This window comes from Neofelis nebulosa, chromosome 16 (genome assembly GCF_028018385.1).
Source record: "Neofelis nebulosa isolate mNeoNeb1 chromosome 16, mNeoNeb1.pri, whole genome shotgun sequence".
Lineage (NCBI taxonomy): Eukaryota > Metazoa > Chordata > Mammalia > Carnivora > Felidae > Neofelis > Neofelis nebulosa.
Window position 1 is genome coordinate 32,630,920 of NC_080797.1, and position 17,120 is coordinate 32,648,039.

General features: G+C 52.7%; 2 protein-coding genes across 13 annotated transcripts; both read right to left on the reverse strand.

Annotated features, from left to right (window-relative positions):
• Positions 1-1,796: 1,796 nt before the first annotated feature.
• Positions 1,797-5,544, reverse strand: HEXIM1 (HEXIM P-TEFb complex subunit 1). Its single transcript, XM_058705866.1, has one exon. It carries the CDS (start codon positions 4,824-4,826, stop codon positions 3,747-3,749), a length of 1,080 nt encoding a protein of 359 aa, XP_058561849.1. The 5' UTR covers positions 4,827-5,544; the 3' UTR covers positions 1,797-3,746.
• Positions 5,545-9,646: 4,102 nt separating this feature from the next.
• Positions 9,647-15,962, reverse strand: ACBD4 (acyl-CoA binding domain containing 4). 12 transcript variants are annotated; one of them, XM_058703368.1, is made up of 10 exons: positions 15,833-15,962; positions 15,314-15,710; positions 14,927-15,047; positions 14,771-14,855; positions 14,390-14,510; positions 14,052-14,138; positions 13,668-13,738; positions 13,501-13,576; positions 12,784-12,914; positions 9,647-10,345 (listed from the first exon to the last, which is right to left on the reverse strand). In XM_058703368.1, the coding sequence occupies exons 2-10, from the start codon at positions 15,399-15,401 to the stop codon at positions 10,223-10,225; spliced, it is 903 nt and encodes a 300-aa protein (XP_058559351.1). In that variant the 5' UTR covers positions 15,402-15,710; positions 15,833-15,962; the 3' UTR covers positions 9,647-10,222. The 12 variants fall into 12 exon arrangements, with proteins under 12 accessions (XP_058559351.1, XP_058559350.1, XP_058559348.1 ...); XM_058703367.1 differs by having other exon boundaries at positions 9,647-10,348; XM_058703365.1 differs by having other exon boundaries at positions 9,647-10,348; positions 13,501-13,579.
• Positions 15,963-17,120: the final 1,158 nt, after the last annotated feature.

A 17,120-nucleotide genomic window follows, 5' to 3' on the forward strand; every position in this document is an offset into this window, starting at 1 on the left:
CACCCGACTGTTCAGGGCCTGAATTTGACATCTTTCTTTTAAAAATTATTTTTCATTTCTAGCATCAACCATTTATACTTTGTGTGAGCAAGAATAGTAAAGTGGTATTTTATTCCAATGTTACCAAATTTGAAAAAATAATTTCAAAAAACAAACCTCACAAACTCAAGTATACTTAATACAAGTACTATCTCAGCTCTAGCTAACTTTGCTATCACAATGTTGTGAATATTTGTTGCCAGCTGTTCTGGGTGTAAGTGGCCAGGGAGAATTCTGTGGTGCATTACCTAATGTTTGACTAAATATAGCCAGCTCTTGATTTTCTGAAGGTAAACTATTCGCTTGTGGTTGTGGGATTTTTTGTTGTTGGTTTTTGGTTTTTGGTTTTTTAAATTTCTATGGATTCCCTCTTTGATTTTTTTTTTCCCCTCTAACTTTTGAAGTGATTAGGGTCATATTTATTTACATTTTCCCAAAGGATTTTAGTTTTACTCTAGATGAAGTGAAAATTAAAATACTGATCAAATGGGCAACTGCTCTGGTCTTAAAAAGAAACAAAGGGCTGGCCCAGTCAGTGGAGCATGTGACTCTTGATCTCGGGGTTGTGGGTTCGAGCCCCACACTGGGCATAGAGATTACTGAAAAAAAAAAAAAAAAGGAAATAAATAAATAATATCAATGGTAGCTTACTTTAGTATAACATGTTTTCATCCTTTAATCCTGATAGCAGTTTTGTAAAGTAGGTACAGGCCCATTTTGCTGATGAAGAATGAGACTCAGAGTTTAAGAGAGTTTTGTCCAGGGTTGCACTACCAGTATATGTTAAAGATATGACTAGGACCCTGGTTTTTTGACTCCTTTTAAGCTAGTCTAATTTTTATGTTTTCTTTCTTTAGAGATACCTGGTATATTTTTCTGAATTAAACCAATCTGAACCTCCCTGGTTTTCTCCCCCCCCCCCAAAAAAAAATGATATCTAAAGGGCCCTGTCTCCTGAAGGCCACTTTGTATTATGGGCTAACCCCCCAAAAGTTTTCCTTAGAGGAGGATTAAACTTTCCAGCCAGCTCTCTCAAAGTTGGGGAAGCACTTTGTCCTGGCTGGATACCCAGGCCCCCTAGGAGAAAGGGAACAAACTGAAATTGCCAGTGTGTAAGCCTGGTCTTTTAAGCAGCTCAGTTAAAATGTTTGGAAGAGAGGACTTTAGTGAAAGACTAGAGATCCTCAAATGACTTGAGGACCATTTGTCAGCACAGGCCCCTTTTATAATAAGTAATTCAGAGTCTTTTCTCTATCGTGAGAGCAGTAGGCTAGTCAAGTGTTTCAGTGTAGAAAGTGTTGATAGAAAACTGAAATTTCCCACAAACCTCATCCCTCTAAGAACATAATGCAATACATTTTATAAAGTGCCTTGGAAGCAAAATTTGGAAAGTGGCCTATCTCCAGGTAAAGTAATTTGTGAGTTACTTAAAACTGTGTATTTTTAAAGACTGGACTTAATTTGTCTCCTAAGAGTAAAACATAGTTGTTGTTTTTCTGACGGTAAATGTATTTACAGAGTCTTTCCAAGACAAATAGTAGGGGAAACAAGATCATTAAACTTAAATCCGTTCATCTTCATAACAAGTTCTACAATCGGAGGTTATCACTGCTGCATCCTACAGTGCAGTCAAAATGAGGCTTCTCTGCACTATAAAGCCAGAGGGCAGTGTTGCTGCCTTTCCACCAAGCAGCCAGCCAGGTTTCTGGGACTACTGCATGACGTCATAGCAGAAGGAAAATTAAAAACACGAAGAAAACTATTTCAAAATAGACATTTAATGTAATTTTAGGCCAAAGGAAAAACTGATCATACATTGTCTTCAGTGGACCATCTGCCAGAATAGGGCCAGCTTAGTCCAGCTTTGAAGGCCCTGAGTCAGTTCTTGACCAGCATTAATTTCCCTTGATTCACTGATTTGTGAATGCTCATGCATCATAAGGTGCGTTTCACTCTTAGAAGTTCCTACCACCTCCACCATTCCATTTGGCTACAAAAGCAAGCTTTCCAGTGGGAGTTTGGGGGGGGGGGTCCCCTTTTCCCTGTAGAGGTTCTTAACCTTCAAGAAGTTTAACAATCTCCTGATTCTCTTGACTGTCTCCCCAGAATAATGTACATATGACACAAGTCTACATAGAAACTCATGGGGTTCATGTATCCCAAGACCCCCTATGGTTTCTAAGGCCCCAAGTTAAGGAACCCCTGTGCTAATGATTTGAGCAATGCATCTGCTGTAGGAAAACACTGACACAGAGCAGGTGGAGATGGGCTGGATTAACCATGATGACAGGAAGAAACAATCGTAATTTCTTTTTTGTTGTTTTTAAGGAGCTGGAAGTTTACTGAATACACTGCAAGGGAATGGTGGCCAGGATAGCAAAAGAGAGATTGCCAACGATCATCATTTCTTACTATTTTGATTTGGGGGCAGAAATTAATTCTGAGGGCCTCCTTGCATTTTCAAGAACAGAACTACTCCAGAACCTAAGCAGCTATTAGGAGACTGAGGATAGCGACTGCACAAGGAATGTGCAGGGTTCCCACTCGGCCCATAAGGACTTAATTTAGCTCCCCAACCAGAAGCTTTACATTTCATTTGCAGTGAGGGGGCATTTCTAATTTTGGCTTGACCCTCATGAAAAGGTGGACAGCTCCTGTTCCTTTTTTTAGTATAGGGAGCACCTAAGTATTAGATAATTAGGGTAAGTCCTTGGAATGCCCCAAACAGCCATTTCCTCTATAAATCCAATATTCCCTACCTCTAAACATCTTAACAAAGAGCTGCCACACAAGTTTATTCAACCATTGCTTGCACTAAAAAAGCAAGGGGTTTACCAAGAGCCTCTTTCAGACATGCAGGAGCTTCTTCAAGCCGTATTGGGGAGGTGAAGGGATTACTAAAAACCTATTTGTAGGGATGAAATGAGACTGTCCTTTGTCTAACCTAACAAACTACCAAATTAGGTTGGCTGTTGAGAAGCAGAATTAAATTCTAAGCTTCTGACTGTAGCCACTTTCTGCTCCCCAAGCACCCACCACTGGATTATTTCTCCAGCATCAAAAAATTAAAACCAAGGCACTAAGCAAGCACACTTAAGTATTGAAGGTAATTAAATCTTTATATTTTGCCTGAACTGTATTTTGTAGCACACTAAAACCCATTCAAGGGAAAAATCAGCAAATTGAAAACTGTCCCATTAAAGATTTTTTCTGCAAACTGACTAATGATTTCTTTACCCCCCCCCACACACACAATGCACTTAAAATAAGCCAGCACTATTTGAATTAACTCTAGAAATCACACTGAAACTGTTACATTTACAAATATTAAATTTATTATAACTAGAATGAATTTAATGGTTCTCAGATTTGGCCACCTTATAGCTCCGTTTAAGGAGGGGATTTTTAACAGAAAAATGCATCATAACTTGGTCAAATTACTTACACATTAAAAAAAAAAAACCTAACTAAAAAGGAAAACAAGAAAAGCAACCCTTCAGTTTCACATAATTAAAGAACAGGAAAAAAGCACGCAAGCTACATCATAGCTAAATTTACCAAACCAACCAAAGCCGGGGGGATTTTCTCTTCTGATTATGTGTCATAAAAAGGTCCGCTGTCGTATATACACATGTGTATAATGTTACATTCCATCACTGTAAAAAGTCCCCTGTGCCCCCTCCCCCCCCCTCCCCAAAAGTTTCAGTCTAGTCTCCAAACTTGGACAGAGGCGCTCGCTCCTGCTGCCGGTGCAGTTCGTTCTCCGACAGCAGCTGGAGGTTCTCGGCGCGCAGCCGGTCCAGCTCCAGCTCCAGCTCCCGCACACGCGCGTCGTCGCCTCCCAGCCGCTTGCTTTCCAGCCGCAGCCGGTTATTCTCGTCCTCCATGCGCGAGAGGCACTTCTCCAGCTCCAGGTACTCCTTGATGAGCTCCTGCTTGCTCATGTTCTGCAGACTCTCCGCGTGGTACCGCTCGTACGTCTCCGAGAAGTCCCGCTGCAGAAACTCGCTGCCATCTCCTCCCATCCCGTCGCTTCCCCCATCCTCCTCGCCCGCTTCTTCCATGAAGTCCTCATCGCTGGTGTCGTCGGATTTGGCAGCGGCCCGCTTGGGATAGAGACCGGTTTTGAGATCCGGCTCCTCCTGATCGTGATCATCCATGAGAAACTGCGTGGTGTTATAGGGTGCGACAGGCTGGCCCTTGGCGAACATCTCAGCTCGAATCCTTGAGGCTCGCAGGCTCTGTTTCTCGTCGAACTTTTTCTTCTCCTCCCAGGTCAGCTTGTAGTACGGTTTCCAATGCCGCTTCTTCTTGGAGGGGCGTCTCCTATGTTTTTTCTTGCCCAGTTGCCTCTGCTGCTGTCCCCACGCCTCCTCGCCCCCTGCAGCAGGAGCCCCCAACTTGTTGGCCTCGGAGTCGTGACATGGCTGTGCGAGCGGCTCGGCCTCGGGCCTCGGTTCTCCCCCGGCTGCCGGCAGGGGGGCTCCGCCAGCGGACAAATCATCCCTATTCTGGCCCTTCTCGCTTGCTTCCGGGCAGTTAGCTTCTGGACGGACCGGGGTCTGCAGGGGAGGCGGCTGGGGCTCCAAGCTCCCTTCCCCCTCCTGCCCCGGACGGCCACCCGACTGGGGAGACGCTCTCGATTGCCACCTACTGTCCTCCTCGGGCACCCGCTCCTCCGCGCCTGGGGGGCGATCGGGGTTCCGCTCTTCAAGAACAGCAACAGCACCTGTACAGTTGCTAGTTTGAGGCTGGTGCTGGTATTCTGACAAGAGTGGCTCGGCCATGGCTAATAGAGTCCTCTTCTCGAAGTTTGAAAAATTTTGGCTGTAAGTCCTTAAGGAAAAAAGAGGCTTTTCTTTTCTTTTAAAAAACGTCCAGCAGAGTCCTCTTCGGTCTGTAATTCCTGCGGTGACGCCTTTAGCCAGTCCTTCTGTCAACAAACTCCAATTGCAACTTGGGAGAGCTCAAGTCAATAAAGGGTTAAGTGCCCACAACGCGGCCAGCTAAGCGGGTCCAGGGGGGTGCAGCAGCAGTAACAGTACGTAATGTGCAAAGGGGGTGGACCTCAAACCTCCCCGCAGAGCGCCCCCACGATCGAGGAGTTGGTGGCCAAGGAGATGAGGTTAAGTCCAACGGGTTAAACCCAGCCCCGAAGGGGTTAAAACTACCCGATGACGCTGCCTCCGAGGGGCCGAATCCACAAAGGGTTAAATCCCCTGCCGCAGAGCCCACAAGGGGTTAAAGTCCCAGAGCCACCTCCTCCCACTTCCACGGGTGTCGCTCCAACCCGAGCTCCCAGTTCCCTAGGCCCGGCCGGAGCCTCAGCCGAGGACAGACAAACTCATCTCCCCTTTGGCTCGATGCTCGGTTCAGCTCAGATCTCCACCGCCTCCTCCTCTTTTCCTCCCTCCCTCCTCCCCCTTCCGACAGCAACTCTTCCGCCTCCTCCCCCGACTCCCCCTCCCAACCTGCCTCTCCACCTGCCAACTTCCAACTGCTGCCTCCCAGCCCTCTGCGCCCCTTTTATATAGAAGCCTGGCCGCCCCTCCCATGCGCATGCGTAACGGAGTCCCCATCTCCGGAAGCTGGGAGTCGTAGTTCTCATCCTTCAGGCCCGCCGTCCTCGCGCGCCGTGCGACGTAGCCAATCCCAGAACGCGTAGGGGGCGATTTCCAGGCCGCCTCCTTCTATCGCACATCCCTCGCTAGAGAAACGTGAGTGACCATTGGTCAGGAGTCACAAGTCTCGCCAAAGAAGGAAAGCCAATCATAGAGAAGATGGGGCGGGCTTTGGACCATACCATTCTGCTTCAGGAATACGAGAAGATTCGATGGCCTCTGAGGGCCTACACAGAATATTTTTATGAAAAGGTGAGTTTTAGAGGCTATTATCATATTCTGTCCTCAGCGGAAGGGTTCTGAAGGTCATAAACATTTGTTAGTTAAAGCAAAAATGGTATATTCCTAAAAAGTAGTCCCTAAAGTGTAAAAGAGGATTAAATTCTATAAAGAGAGATATTGGCCTACAACTAATAATTCTTGATTCTTAAGATTACAGGAATGACTTCAAGGTGCGTGTGGTTAGTGCCTGGGACTGACATTTGCGGAAGGATACTGTGAACACATTGTAAAAAAAAAGAAAAGCGTATGAAGAAGTAAACAAATGAAGAATAAAAAGTGCCGTCTTAAAGGGACAGTGTGACTGCATTAGTGCAGCAACCTCGGACTAGGCCTCGGAGGATGAGAAGGCAGGTTCGAGTCCCGGGTGACTTCCACCCTGGGACTGGTTTTGGGACGCTCGGCGAAAGTAGCCGAGTCCCAGTCCAGGTCTGGGCTTTCGGGGCCCCCGCCGTCCAGGACCAATGCAAAATGGTGGGCCGTGACCGAGCCTCTCTTCTGGGCGGGGATCCGGGAAGCGCGGGGAGTGCATCCAAGGCTCCGGGGAGATCCCAGGGCGGGAAGGCCTAGACCCCGGGCTTCAGCCTTGGCTTCTGTCAAACAAAAATGGCCTCCTGGGGCCGACTTGATCTCTTCACTTCCGAGCCCACCGGGAACATTTCCTGAGACCTGACAAGGCAGTCGGGCCAGTTGGTGGACCTCGATTTCGGGGGAGGGATAGAGCTCAAAATTAATCCTGAGTTTAAATAATCAACCCTGGCTAGCGGAGAGAGAAGGGGTACCATCCACAGAGGCCCTTCCTCATCAGTGGGCGCTGGGCAGCACTGGGAGGAAACAGAGCCGGAGTCTTCCCCAAGGAGGAGGTCTTGCCCGGAAATGGGGACAGGGGGATTCTGGCCCAGGACTGGGGTAGATTCACGGGGGAGGGAGGGTGACACAGCCTCGAGAAAATTCTCCAGATTCCAGGCTCCGGCCCAGAGGACAGGGCCCTGGAGTAGCCCAAACTCGCCGCTCTAATCGTTTAGGCCTAAAATGTCAGCGTAATCACAGCATCTCCCTCTTGACACACACCCAGTGACCTATTCTTGTTATTTCTTCCTTAATAGCAGTGTCTTAACGTTCGACATATAACATTGTTTTTGCACACAGAACCACTTGACCCCACCACAGACCAATGAGTTAGGGTAGGGATGATTGTCTCTGTTTTAGAGGTAAGAAGTCTCTAGGACTCAGAGAAATGAAGTGACTTGTCCAAGGTTACATGACAACTAAGGGGCACTTCTTGCTAGAACGAAGGTCTCTGTGACCCCCATTTTCCATTTCCATTTCCAACAGCTTCAGTCTAAGGTCCTCATTTCTTCATTTAGCAAACACTTGTTAGGAGAAACTATGATGAATGAAATGTCATCTCTGCTGCTCATGGACAGTGTAGAGAAACCATTAAACCACAGTGAGCCAAAATGGCAAGTGAAGAAAATCCTGGTAGGATCTTTTGAGCCAAGCTGCTCAGGAGTTGGGAATTATGGACAGGATGCGTGGGGGAGGTGTCTTTTTGGCTTTCTCTGAACGATGAAGCATTTTCAGGCCTAGTAGCATGAAGAAGAACATTTTATAAAGAGCAAGTATTGCGTCCGAAGAAAGGACTTGTCTGGGAACTCAGTGGTTCCGTGGGGAGGTGGTGATGGGTATGCCCCAAGGGACAGGCGAGCAAGACTGCCTCTGGGGCACAACCAAATGTTTTGAAATTGCCCACAAGACCCCCTGAGCTTCCAAGAATTCAGGTGCATCTGAAAAGCCTGGCCTTCTTTGTGCTCCTTAATCAGTCCTGCAGGGCTCCCTGTAAGCAAGAGCTGCCCCCCACACTGAGAACTCACTGAGAAAAGGGGTTTTGCAGAGAACTTGAATGGGAGTCAGAGACCTTTGTATTGTTAAATTTTCAGACTCCAGAGGACTCCTGGGTACTCTCATTAAGGTGGATTGAAAGGTATAGCTGAGGGGCGCCTGGGTGGCGCAGTCGGTTAAGCGTCCGACTTCAGCCAGGTCACGATCTCGCGGTCTGTGAGTTCGAGCCCCGCGTCAAGCTCTGGGCTGATGGCTCGGAGCCTGGAGCCTGTTTCTGATTCTGTGTCTCCCTCTCTCTCTGCCCCTCCCCGTTCATGCTCTGTCTCTCTCTGTCCCAAAAATAAATAAAAAACGTTGAAAAAAAAAATTAAAAAAAAAAAGAAAGGTATAGCTGAGCCCAGCCAGCCTCAGTTTACTGGGCAGGGCTCATTTGTCATATGTGGGGAGGGGTGGGCAGATGGATAGGTTGTGGGATTCTAGAATTCTGTCAAACAAGAGGCCAGGCACCTTGATGTTAACGGAGTTTTAAGCCATCGCCAGCCACTTTACATGTCTTGGTCATTTAAACTCTAGGACTGCCTTATGATGAAGAGATCTTCATCCTTATTTTACAAAGAAGGCAGCCCAGGTTCAGAGCAGTTAAGAATCTTGCCCAAGTCACACAGCTAGTTGTGTGCCCATGCCTGCATCCCCAGCACCACTTTGCTCCTTCTCCCGCTACCCTGCTGTTGTCCATCCTTCACACAAGGGTTTATTCAACCTCTGCTTGCGAAACTGGACTGGACCGCGGAGCAGCAGGGCCCGTGTGTCTGTTTTAAGGGACACCCTCCCCACCTTGGAAGAAAGACTGACAGTCAAAGAGTGACTGAGGCTACCAGTGGGTCGAATGATACCCAACCTTGGGCAGTGGTCAAGGCCAGGGACTGATAGAGGGAACCTAGGAATTTAAGGGTCTCCAAGAAGGAGACTTCAGAACTACCTCTTCCTCACCCAGGGTAGGAAGGTCCTGGGGCCCAGGCGGTGGCAACTCTGACCCTCTGCAGATGGGGACCCTGGCCAGTGGCCTGTCAGGGGCCAACACTAGGAGGCGCTCGGGGTGGCGAATTCGCCACCGAATACAGGCCACTGCTAGAGCCAGGGCGGCCGCACGGGGTGGGGGCGGGGGCGACAGGGCTGTCGGAGACCAGAAGGAGGCCAAGGCCGCCCGGCGATGAGAAAAATAAGTTCGGGGCCCGAGCAGCGGGCGTCACCCGGAGCTCTGTGCCCACGCGGGCGCTCTGCCCACCCCGACGGGGGCTCCCAAGGAGCGGCCCCGCCCCCACTCCTCAGGGTGGGGCGGGACTAGGCTCCCGCTGGGTCTTGGCCTTCCAGAAAGTTCCCTGGGAAAGCCCGAGCGCGGAGGTCACGGGCGGGGACACCGGGAACGAGCAGCTAAGGAGGGGGAAGCGGGCGGTGGGCACTTCCGGGGCCGGGGACCCGAAGCCCCTTCCCTGCGGCCCGCGCACAGGGCAGCGAGCAGCCGCCCTTCGGTCCCGGCGCCAGCTTCCTCTCCTCCCACCACCCCCCAGCTCGCCAGACGCCCCTCTCCGACGGGGCGGCGGGGGTGGGGGGGGGGTGGGAAGGTCGCGACATGGCCCCACCCCCCGGCTGTGGCGGCGGTAGGCCCCGCTCCCCTCCCTCGGCAGCCCCGCCCCCTTCGGGCCCAGGGCCCCAGTGCTCCCCTCTCCTGCCCCGGGAGGAGGGAAAGCCGCCCGCCTCTCGGGACCGTCCTCGGGGGTACTGGGGGTGGGGCAGGGAAGACTTGTGCCTTGCGCGCCCGGACCCGGCTTCCCGCCTCACTCCGTGGGGACCCAGAAGGCAGGAGATCAAGGTCTTATTTTATTTAGTGAAACATTTGTGAGTCTTCCGTGAAGACGTCCTGAGTGTGTATGTGCAGGGAGAGGGAGACCAGCAAAACGGAGCTCACTCCCCTGCCCCCAACTCGGCCGGGCCTCCTGGCCTTCCTCCCGCAGCCTCTCAGCCAATCATTCTTCCAGGCCCCGGCCCAAGTCCCAACTTGCCCAAGAGCTGGGCCTCCACCGGGAGAGACTGGGGTGGGAGAAGAGTCAGGTGACCCAGAGGGTGGGGAGGGCGGAGGCTGAGACCCGGCAGCCCCGCCCCCGAGTCACGGCCAACTCAGAACCCGGGACGTGCACCACTACTGCACCCTCACCAGGGAGCCTGGGTGTTTGGGCGGGAGAGGAGAAGGTGTCCATGTGAAGCCGCGGGGAAGGATGGGCTCTTAAATGGCCCCCCGATAAGGGAGCGGTGCAGAGGCAAACACTGAATGGTGGGAACACAGAGTTAATGCTGTTCTCCTAAACCCTAGGAAGGCTCAGGGCACAGCAGGACAGGGGGCTCATAGCCACCTCAGTTGGCTACAGAGACCCCTCCACCGAGAGTCACCTCTTCTGGGTCCGAAACTGTCGGAAGAGCCACTGGACGATGAAGGGCCACAGGAGGAAGAAGAGCAGCGTGGGACCCGAGAGCCTGAGGGGCCATGGCCGGGCACCGGGCGGGGTCCTCTGCTGCCGAGAGGGAGGGAGTCAGGGGCCGGCCCAGGCTTCGGCACAGACCGGGCAATTCCTTAGGAACCTGCTTCCCGAGCTAAGTGGGAGTTGCACCTCCCTAAGATCGCAAGGACTGAGATAGGGAAGGCCCTACCCCTGAATCTGCACCACTAGAAAGGAAAGGCTCCTGGGGTTCCCAGTGTGTCCCTGACAGCTGACCTCCAGTGCCCTCCCGCATCCTCCTCTGAGGGCAATCCCAGGTGCCAAGGGGCCTGTAGGGGCTGCGCAGTGGAGAGAATGGCTTCTAGGCTGTTTCTACTGGGCCACAAAGCAGTGGCCCCGTTGGCGTGGCCTGAACACCCAATATTATAAAGGATGTGCCATATATTTCAAATAGTGCTCAGAGTTTAGCTTCTAAATCTCATTCTCTGCTAAAAGGAGCCAGGGCTCCTTGGAGAAGTGGCGAATTCCAGGTCCCGAGCAGGGAAGGCAGAGGTGAATGTGGGACGTTTTGTACCAGAAAACAAGGAAACTTTTAAAGATTAATGAGGTCATGTTATAAGAACATAGGACCCCGCTTGAAAGGGTCTCCATTGACCAAAATTGTGCCAGTTTAAGCATCACAAAGAATAATTTCAGTTGATTGAGAGACTGAATCTTTAAAATCCATTAGTCCGTAATGATACTCAAAGAGAAAGTTGGAAATTTGTCACTGTTGAGGTGGCTGTTCAATCAACTCCTTACTTTAAGATAGGTAATTAAAGAGAATGAATTAAGCACTTATTCTGCCTTTCCATAAGGCGCTGTACTTCAGGGAAATCCTAGATGAAACTCTACAGTAAAGTGTCACCCTAATAAATGTTAAAGGAATAAGAGAATTTAAAAGTCAACGTTTCTTTTTTCCAAATAAATTATTGATCCAGGCAGGGCTTATCCATTAATTGTCAAAAATCACGTGGCAAATGGGGTCAGGGGAGCAGGACATGCCCTGGCTGGCAAGAGGAAAACACGACTTAACAGTAGTGAGATTGGACCGGCACTCCTCCTTCATTCACGCCAGTGGGCCGTGCTAGAATCATTAACTGTGGGACATCCAGATATGTGTCCCCTGATGTGCAGAGCATCACATGTGACATGATCTGGTCATGTAAACGGGCCAGGAGGATGTAATCAGAGAGACCTGAAGGGAACCTTCTCCTGGACCACTGGCCCGGTCTCAGTAAGTCAGTAGCAAGGAGAAAGCACCGGTCTAGATTAAAGGAGTCTTAAAGGACGGAGAAGCCACACGCAGCACATGTGCCTGGACTGGACAGACAGAGCAGCTGGAAAAGGCAATTTCGGGACAGCTGGGGAGATTTCGATTTGGATTGGGGATGTGACGATACGAAGTGTGTGCTAAAATGTTGTCCTCTCGGGCTAGGTAGTGGAATATTCTTATTTTTAGAGATGGAAAACCAGCTATTTCAGGGTGGAAATCTTCACAATCCTCAGCATATAAAATGAGTTAGAAGTAAAATAAATAAATAAAGCCTTGCAGGGGTGGGCGTTGAAAGATGAGTCTGAGGAAATTCCTGCCACCCTGGCTGACACCTACTGTGTCAAGGGGATTCAGGGTCACCCAGGTGATCCCCCACGTCCAGCAATTTAGCCGTTTCCTGCCCCCATCACCCCAGGCTTCTCAAGAACAGACCTACTCCGTCAATGGGGAGTCCCAGCTTTGGAGGGAGACAGACCTGAGGCTGCTCTCAGCTCCATTACTGGATGTGAATAATAATAATAATAGTAATTGAAATGTGGTGGACATTGCCTCATCTAAGCCTCATAGCAGCTCTGTGAGGTTCCTCTGGGCTGTGTGCCCTCAGGTAAATTACCCAGCCTCTCAGACACTTGGTTTCCTCTTCTGGAAAAGGGAAATGAAAAGCAAAGCTAGTTCCTAGGGCTGTGCGGATTAAATGAGATAATGAAGTACGCATTTGTTTGGCACTCAGTTGGGGCTCAGAGACTGGTGGCAGTGACTGATGCTGCAGGAGCTCAGGAGCAGAGGTGTGAGGGCCAAGCAGATCTAGGAGTAGAGGGGAGGGAGGGAGGGGCACGAGGGCTGAGCCACTTGGGAGCAAACCCTAAATCTGGCAACAGGCCCCCCCCCCCCCAGCCCCAGTGCAAAGAGCAGGCACGTCCTGGCCTTCCAACTGTTGGAATTAGTGCTCATGTTCAGTTTCTATTCCGGCAAGAGCAGGAAAGGAGGGCCTCCCCATTCTCCCTTCCAGGGTGGAAGCGCTTCAGTCCCCCTGACTGCCCTGCCTGCAATGGAGAACCACACCACTCTGGAGAAGGCAGAGGTGTGGGCAGGTGGGGAGTTAGGACGAAAGACAGAAGTGGCTCCACGAGGAGCCCAGAACAGAGAGCCTTGGAGTTCTGCCTCTATCTTGCCCTGGGCCCTGGGGGCGGCTCACCTGCTCCACGACGCTGGGCAGGCTCTCCAGGTTCTGCAGTCTACCCTGGACATCCCGCATGCTCTCCTGCAGCGCCCGAACTGTCCCCACCAGCCACATGTCCAATTCCTGGGGCCCCAGCGGGCTGCCCTCTGCAGAGCACAGACACACAGGGAAGGGGACTCAGGAGGCAACTCAGCTAGGGACAGGGTGGTGGCAGGCTGGGGCAGGTCTGGGCAAATTAATAGTAGAGGGCGATCCCTTGTACCAACTGTGATTTCTATAAAATCCATCCATGTGGCTGAGTAACGGGCTGCCAGGGGTTTGAATCCCAGCACCGCCCCTCAGCTGTGTGACTGTGGCCAAGTCAGAAGCTTCTCTGAGCCTCATTTTTGTCTCCTGAAAGTTAGGGGGAAATGTCATTGCCTTCACAGGGCTGCTTACTCAGAGGAATAAAGGAGATAATATTTATGAAAGTGCCCTTAAGGGACACGGCACGTACGGAAATCCTAGAAGGGGATTGGGCCGAAATCATTGTCCTTTGACAGTCCCCAATGGGAGGCCTACAAAGATGGGGCTGGGCAGGGACTTTGCCCATCCAGGCTGGTGTCTGGCTGGCTGGCAAGTGCCCGGTGCTGGACTTTCACCTCTGCCCCAAGAGGGCAGTCAGGGGAAAGCCTGGGGCACCAGAATCACAGGGAATGGCAGAAGCGGGTGAAGGGTCAGACAAGGGCTCACCTTTCTCTGCGGGGAGCGTGGAGCTGTTTCTGGTGTCAGGCTCTCCTCCAGGGGCTCCCTTCTGCTCTGTCCAGACCTGCTGAGAGGAGTCACAAGATCCAAGGGTGGGAGTAGGGCAGCCAGGGCACAGTGGGGTGGGGAAGGCAGGGACTGAGGGGTAGTCTCACCAGCTCAGGTTCCAGCTGCTCCAGGGAATCACAGAAAACCTCGGAGTCCAGGTCCCTAGGTGGCTGGGACTCTGGGGAGGGGACGGGTGACACTGGTGACAAGACGGGGGCTATGGAAAAAGGCGAGGGGTGTTCAAGGAGTAAAGGCACCTGCTCTGGGAACACGAGAGATACTGCCATGGGAGGCAGAGATGGGTCCCAGAAGTGAGGTCCTGGAACCAGGGTCCCAGAACCTGCCCCCTGGCCCTTGCAAGCACAGGAGGTCTCAGTGTCTGTGGGCATGAATGAGGTGTGCCATCCAGCCTTCTCCCCTTACCCACCCCACTGGAAGCTCCCCACCCACCCTCTGGCTTTGGCTGTCTGTCCCTCCCCCCAGGCACTGACCTGGATTTGGGAGTGCTGGTTCCCTGGGGGGGCAGGGAAGCTCTGGGGCAGCCCTGGCATCTCCATTCAGTGCCTGCTCTTTCCAACCTGCTGAGACATGGCACCCAGAGGTGGGGCTGGGAAAAGGCTGGAGCTTCCCAGTGAGATCAGCCCCTGCTCCTCATGAGCCATGGGCTCTCCCTGAGACCCACTCCATCAGGGGCGCTGGTTGGAGTGTCTACAGGGACGTCACCTGGAGCCCTCTACCCCCAAATCCCCCTCCACCTGAGCAGCCCCCTCCGCCTGGACCTCAGAAAGTTCACTCAGCACTTGTGGAGCTCCCAACCTGGGGGCCTGACCTGTGACCCTTCTCAGGAAGGTTTCCGGGGGCCTCGGCATATCAGGGATCACCTGGTACAGGGGCTCGAAGTAAGCAAACATGTCCTCCGCCACCTCGCCCAGGGGCACTGTGTCGATCACCTGTGGGGCAGGGTGTCTGTTGGACAGGGGCCTGCCCCTCCTACCACTGTCCTCCTATCCCACTTGGACTGGGTCCCCTCCACCCTGTGCCCAGTCAGGGACCAGAGACAAGCAGGGTTAGAGAGATGGCATGTAGGTAGTAATTTCCACAGGGGTGTCAATGTGCAGGAAACCTAATGGGGGCCGGCCCTGGAAGGGTAGAAGATAGGCCACCTAGCTGGGACCTTGGGGACAGAAAGACGCCTGCAGCCTCTCCCTACCTTCTGTGCCACCAGCTTCATCTCAGTGATGTAGGCAGACATGGCTTCCTCCCTGCTCATCTTGCCCAGGCTGTTCCAGGCATCCCTGGGGGGCAGAGCGCTGTGAGAGGCTGGTTGACAGCTGAGGCTTGTTTGCTCGGTGGGTAGGGGGCTCACCACTTATATCGTCCTATTGGGTCCCAGAACCCAGGCCGGGGGACGAGGCAGGGCCCCATGGTAGCTTGCTTGTAGTAGCTATAGAATCTCAGCATCTCTTCGTAGGAGGGGCGGTAAGAACCTGGGCAGGGGGTGGGGAAGTGGAAGGCAGAGCATCACCCCCAGCTCCAAGAGAGTGGAAGTGGGGGGGAGAACCACCCACCCTTGGAATGGACGGAGATGGTGAGGGGTCCCACTCAGCTGGACTGGGACAGGAGGCAGAGGAGATCCCCGGGGCAGCCCAGGCAGGGACTTATCGGCAAAAACTGCAAGGATCAGAGCCTCCTGGGAAACCCCCGGCAAACCCCAATCTTCTTGACCCCCAAGTGCAGGTCCCAGCGCCCTCACCATTCTTAGGCAGGTTCTGAATGACACTGACTGCGGCCTGGAACTGTTTCTGGCAGTCCGGTTCTGGGCTTTCATTCTCGGTACCCATACTGCGCGCCTCTGAACCTTGGGGACCTACTTTTGAGCGACTCTACAAGAACAAGCTTCCGTATGAGCAGACCTCCAGGGTCCACCCTGGCACACACCTCTGTAAGCCACTGGTCCACTTTCCAGAGGGGCAAACTAAGCTCTACACCCGAGTCAGGTGCCCCGGGAGGTCAGAAGCTGCAGCTGAGACTCCTTTTCCTACCCCAGGGCAGCACGGGTGGGGGCCAAGGCGGGCGGATAGGACCTCGGTGGGTGGGTGGAGGCAGGTGCCAAGAGCCGCTGTCCCTCTCTAGATGCACATTTCCAACTCCTAGACCGGAGAATGGGCAAGCCAAGAGGAGTCAGGGCGGGGCCAACACTCTTCCACCTTGGTCCTCCACTCCTTCTGCCCTGGGGTCCCCCACCCCAGCCGCCCGGCCACCCGGCACTCACCCTGCAGCGCCTAATACGCGGACTAAGGTCCCGGTCTCGCCACTAGCCGGAGGCTTCCGACTGACCTCCGGGCCCAATCTGACCGGGATGTGGACGCAGGGGGGAAATTTAAGCCAATGAGAGGGCTCGTTTCAGCTTCTGCTTCTATACCTCAACCACTCAGCATGGCCCTTTCAAGATTATGCAAATAGTTTAGCTGTGGCTCTCCCAATCAGTAGAGGCGAATCCGCCGGCCGGCTCCCCAACCTTGGAGGACCGGAGGCGGGAGGCAGCGCCACCTGGTGGAGTTAGTAAAATGACGCGGAGTCCTCGCGCCCCCTGGTGGAAACCTGCGTCTGTCCTTCGAACCCAGGTCCTGCAAATCTGAGCAACCCAATTCAGCTCCTCAGACCCGCCCTCCCCTCCCCGCCCCGCCAGGCGCTGGGGATTAAAAAAAAAAAAAAAAAAAAAAAAAAAAAAAAGGAGTTATGCCCTGGAGGAAGAGCGGGTTCTGGAGGGGTTCTGGAGGAGGGACATTGGAGCTGAGTTTTGGAACACGTAATTGTAAACCAGGAGAAGAAGGAGAAAGGTAGTTCCTGAAGGAAGGAATTGCAGGATCAAAAGTACAGAAAGAATATCCAGACAGGGGTGGGTATCCAAACCAGTATGCCAGATCTCTGGGTCGAGGATATCTGAGAATGGGCTAGAGCAAGTAGGTGGCAAATCTAGGTCCCGAGAAACTAAGCTTTCTCTTTGAGATGCCACGCTCTTGGCCGCCGCCGAGTGGCGGTGTGCGCCCGGCTCTCCGCACCCAATTTGGGGTAATTGCGGCAGACAACGCTAAAATGATTAGTCTCCTGCCATCCCACCCTTCGAACAAATATTCTGATGGTTTCACATATAGTAAGTGAACACATGAAACGGTCACCAGGACCCACACTCGACGCTCACCCACGGGTCGATGTCACGGACATCTACACAGGGTGCGGCGGCCGTCCGGGGCAATCGAACGCCCACTGGGACGCTAATGCTTCCAAACCTCGAACCCAGAACCGGAGTTCTGCCGGGGATTCTAATGACTTAGTGCCACCCCATCTCCCCCAGACCAGTCAGCTTTGAGACCGAGGGGCTGGCACCTGATGCCGAGAGGGTTAATCCAATGACATCACAGCCAGAGCCTTCCTACCCCCAACCACCACCTCCCTCTCTCCCACCCCTCCAGATGGGGCTGCCCTCCTGCTTGGCCCAGCTCTTGGGGTTCTCTCGGCTTTCCGGGCCGGTCCGAGGACCCTTGGCCCAGGACGAGCCG

Excerpts from the sequence above, each read along its gene's own strand:
- HEXIM1 (XM_058705866.1), bottom strand. The coding sequence starts at position 4,826 with ATGGCCGAGCCACTCTTGTCAGAATACCAGCACCAGCCTCAAACTAGC.
- ACBD4 (XM_058703360.1), bottom strand. The coding sequence starts at position 15,401 with ATGGGTACCGAGAATGAAAGCCCAGAACCGGACTGCCAGAAACAGTTC. Across the intron at positions 13,778-14,051 it reads ACCAGCACTCCCAAATCCAG|CCCCCGTCTTGTCACCAGTG; the intron begins GTCAGTGCCTGG and ends CTTTTTCCATAG. Across the intron at positions 12,915-13,500 it reads CACGCTCCCCGCAGAGAAAG|AGGGCAGCCCGCTGGGGCCC; the intron begins GTGAGCCCTTGT and ends TGTGCTCTGCAG.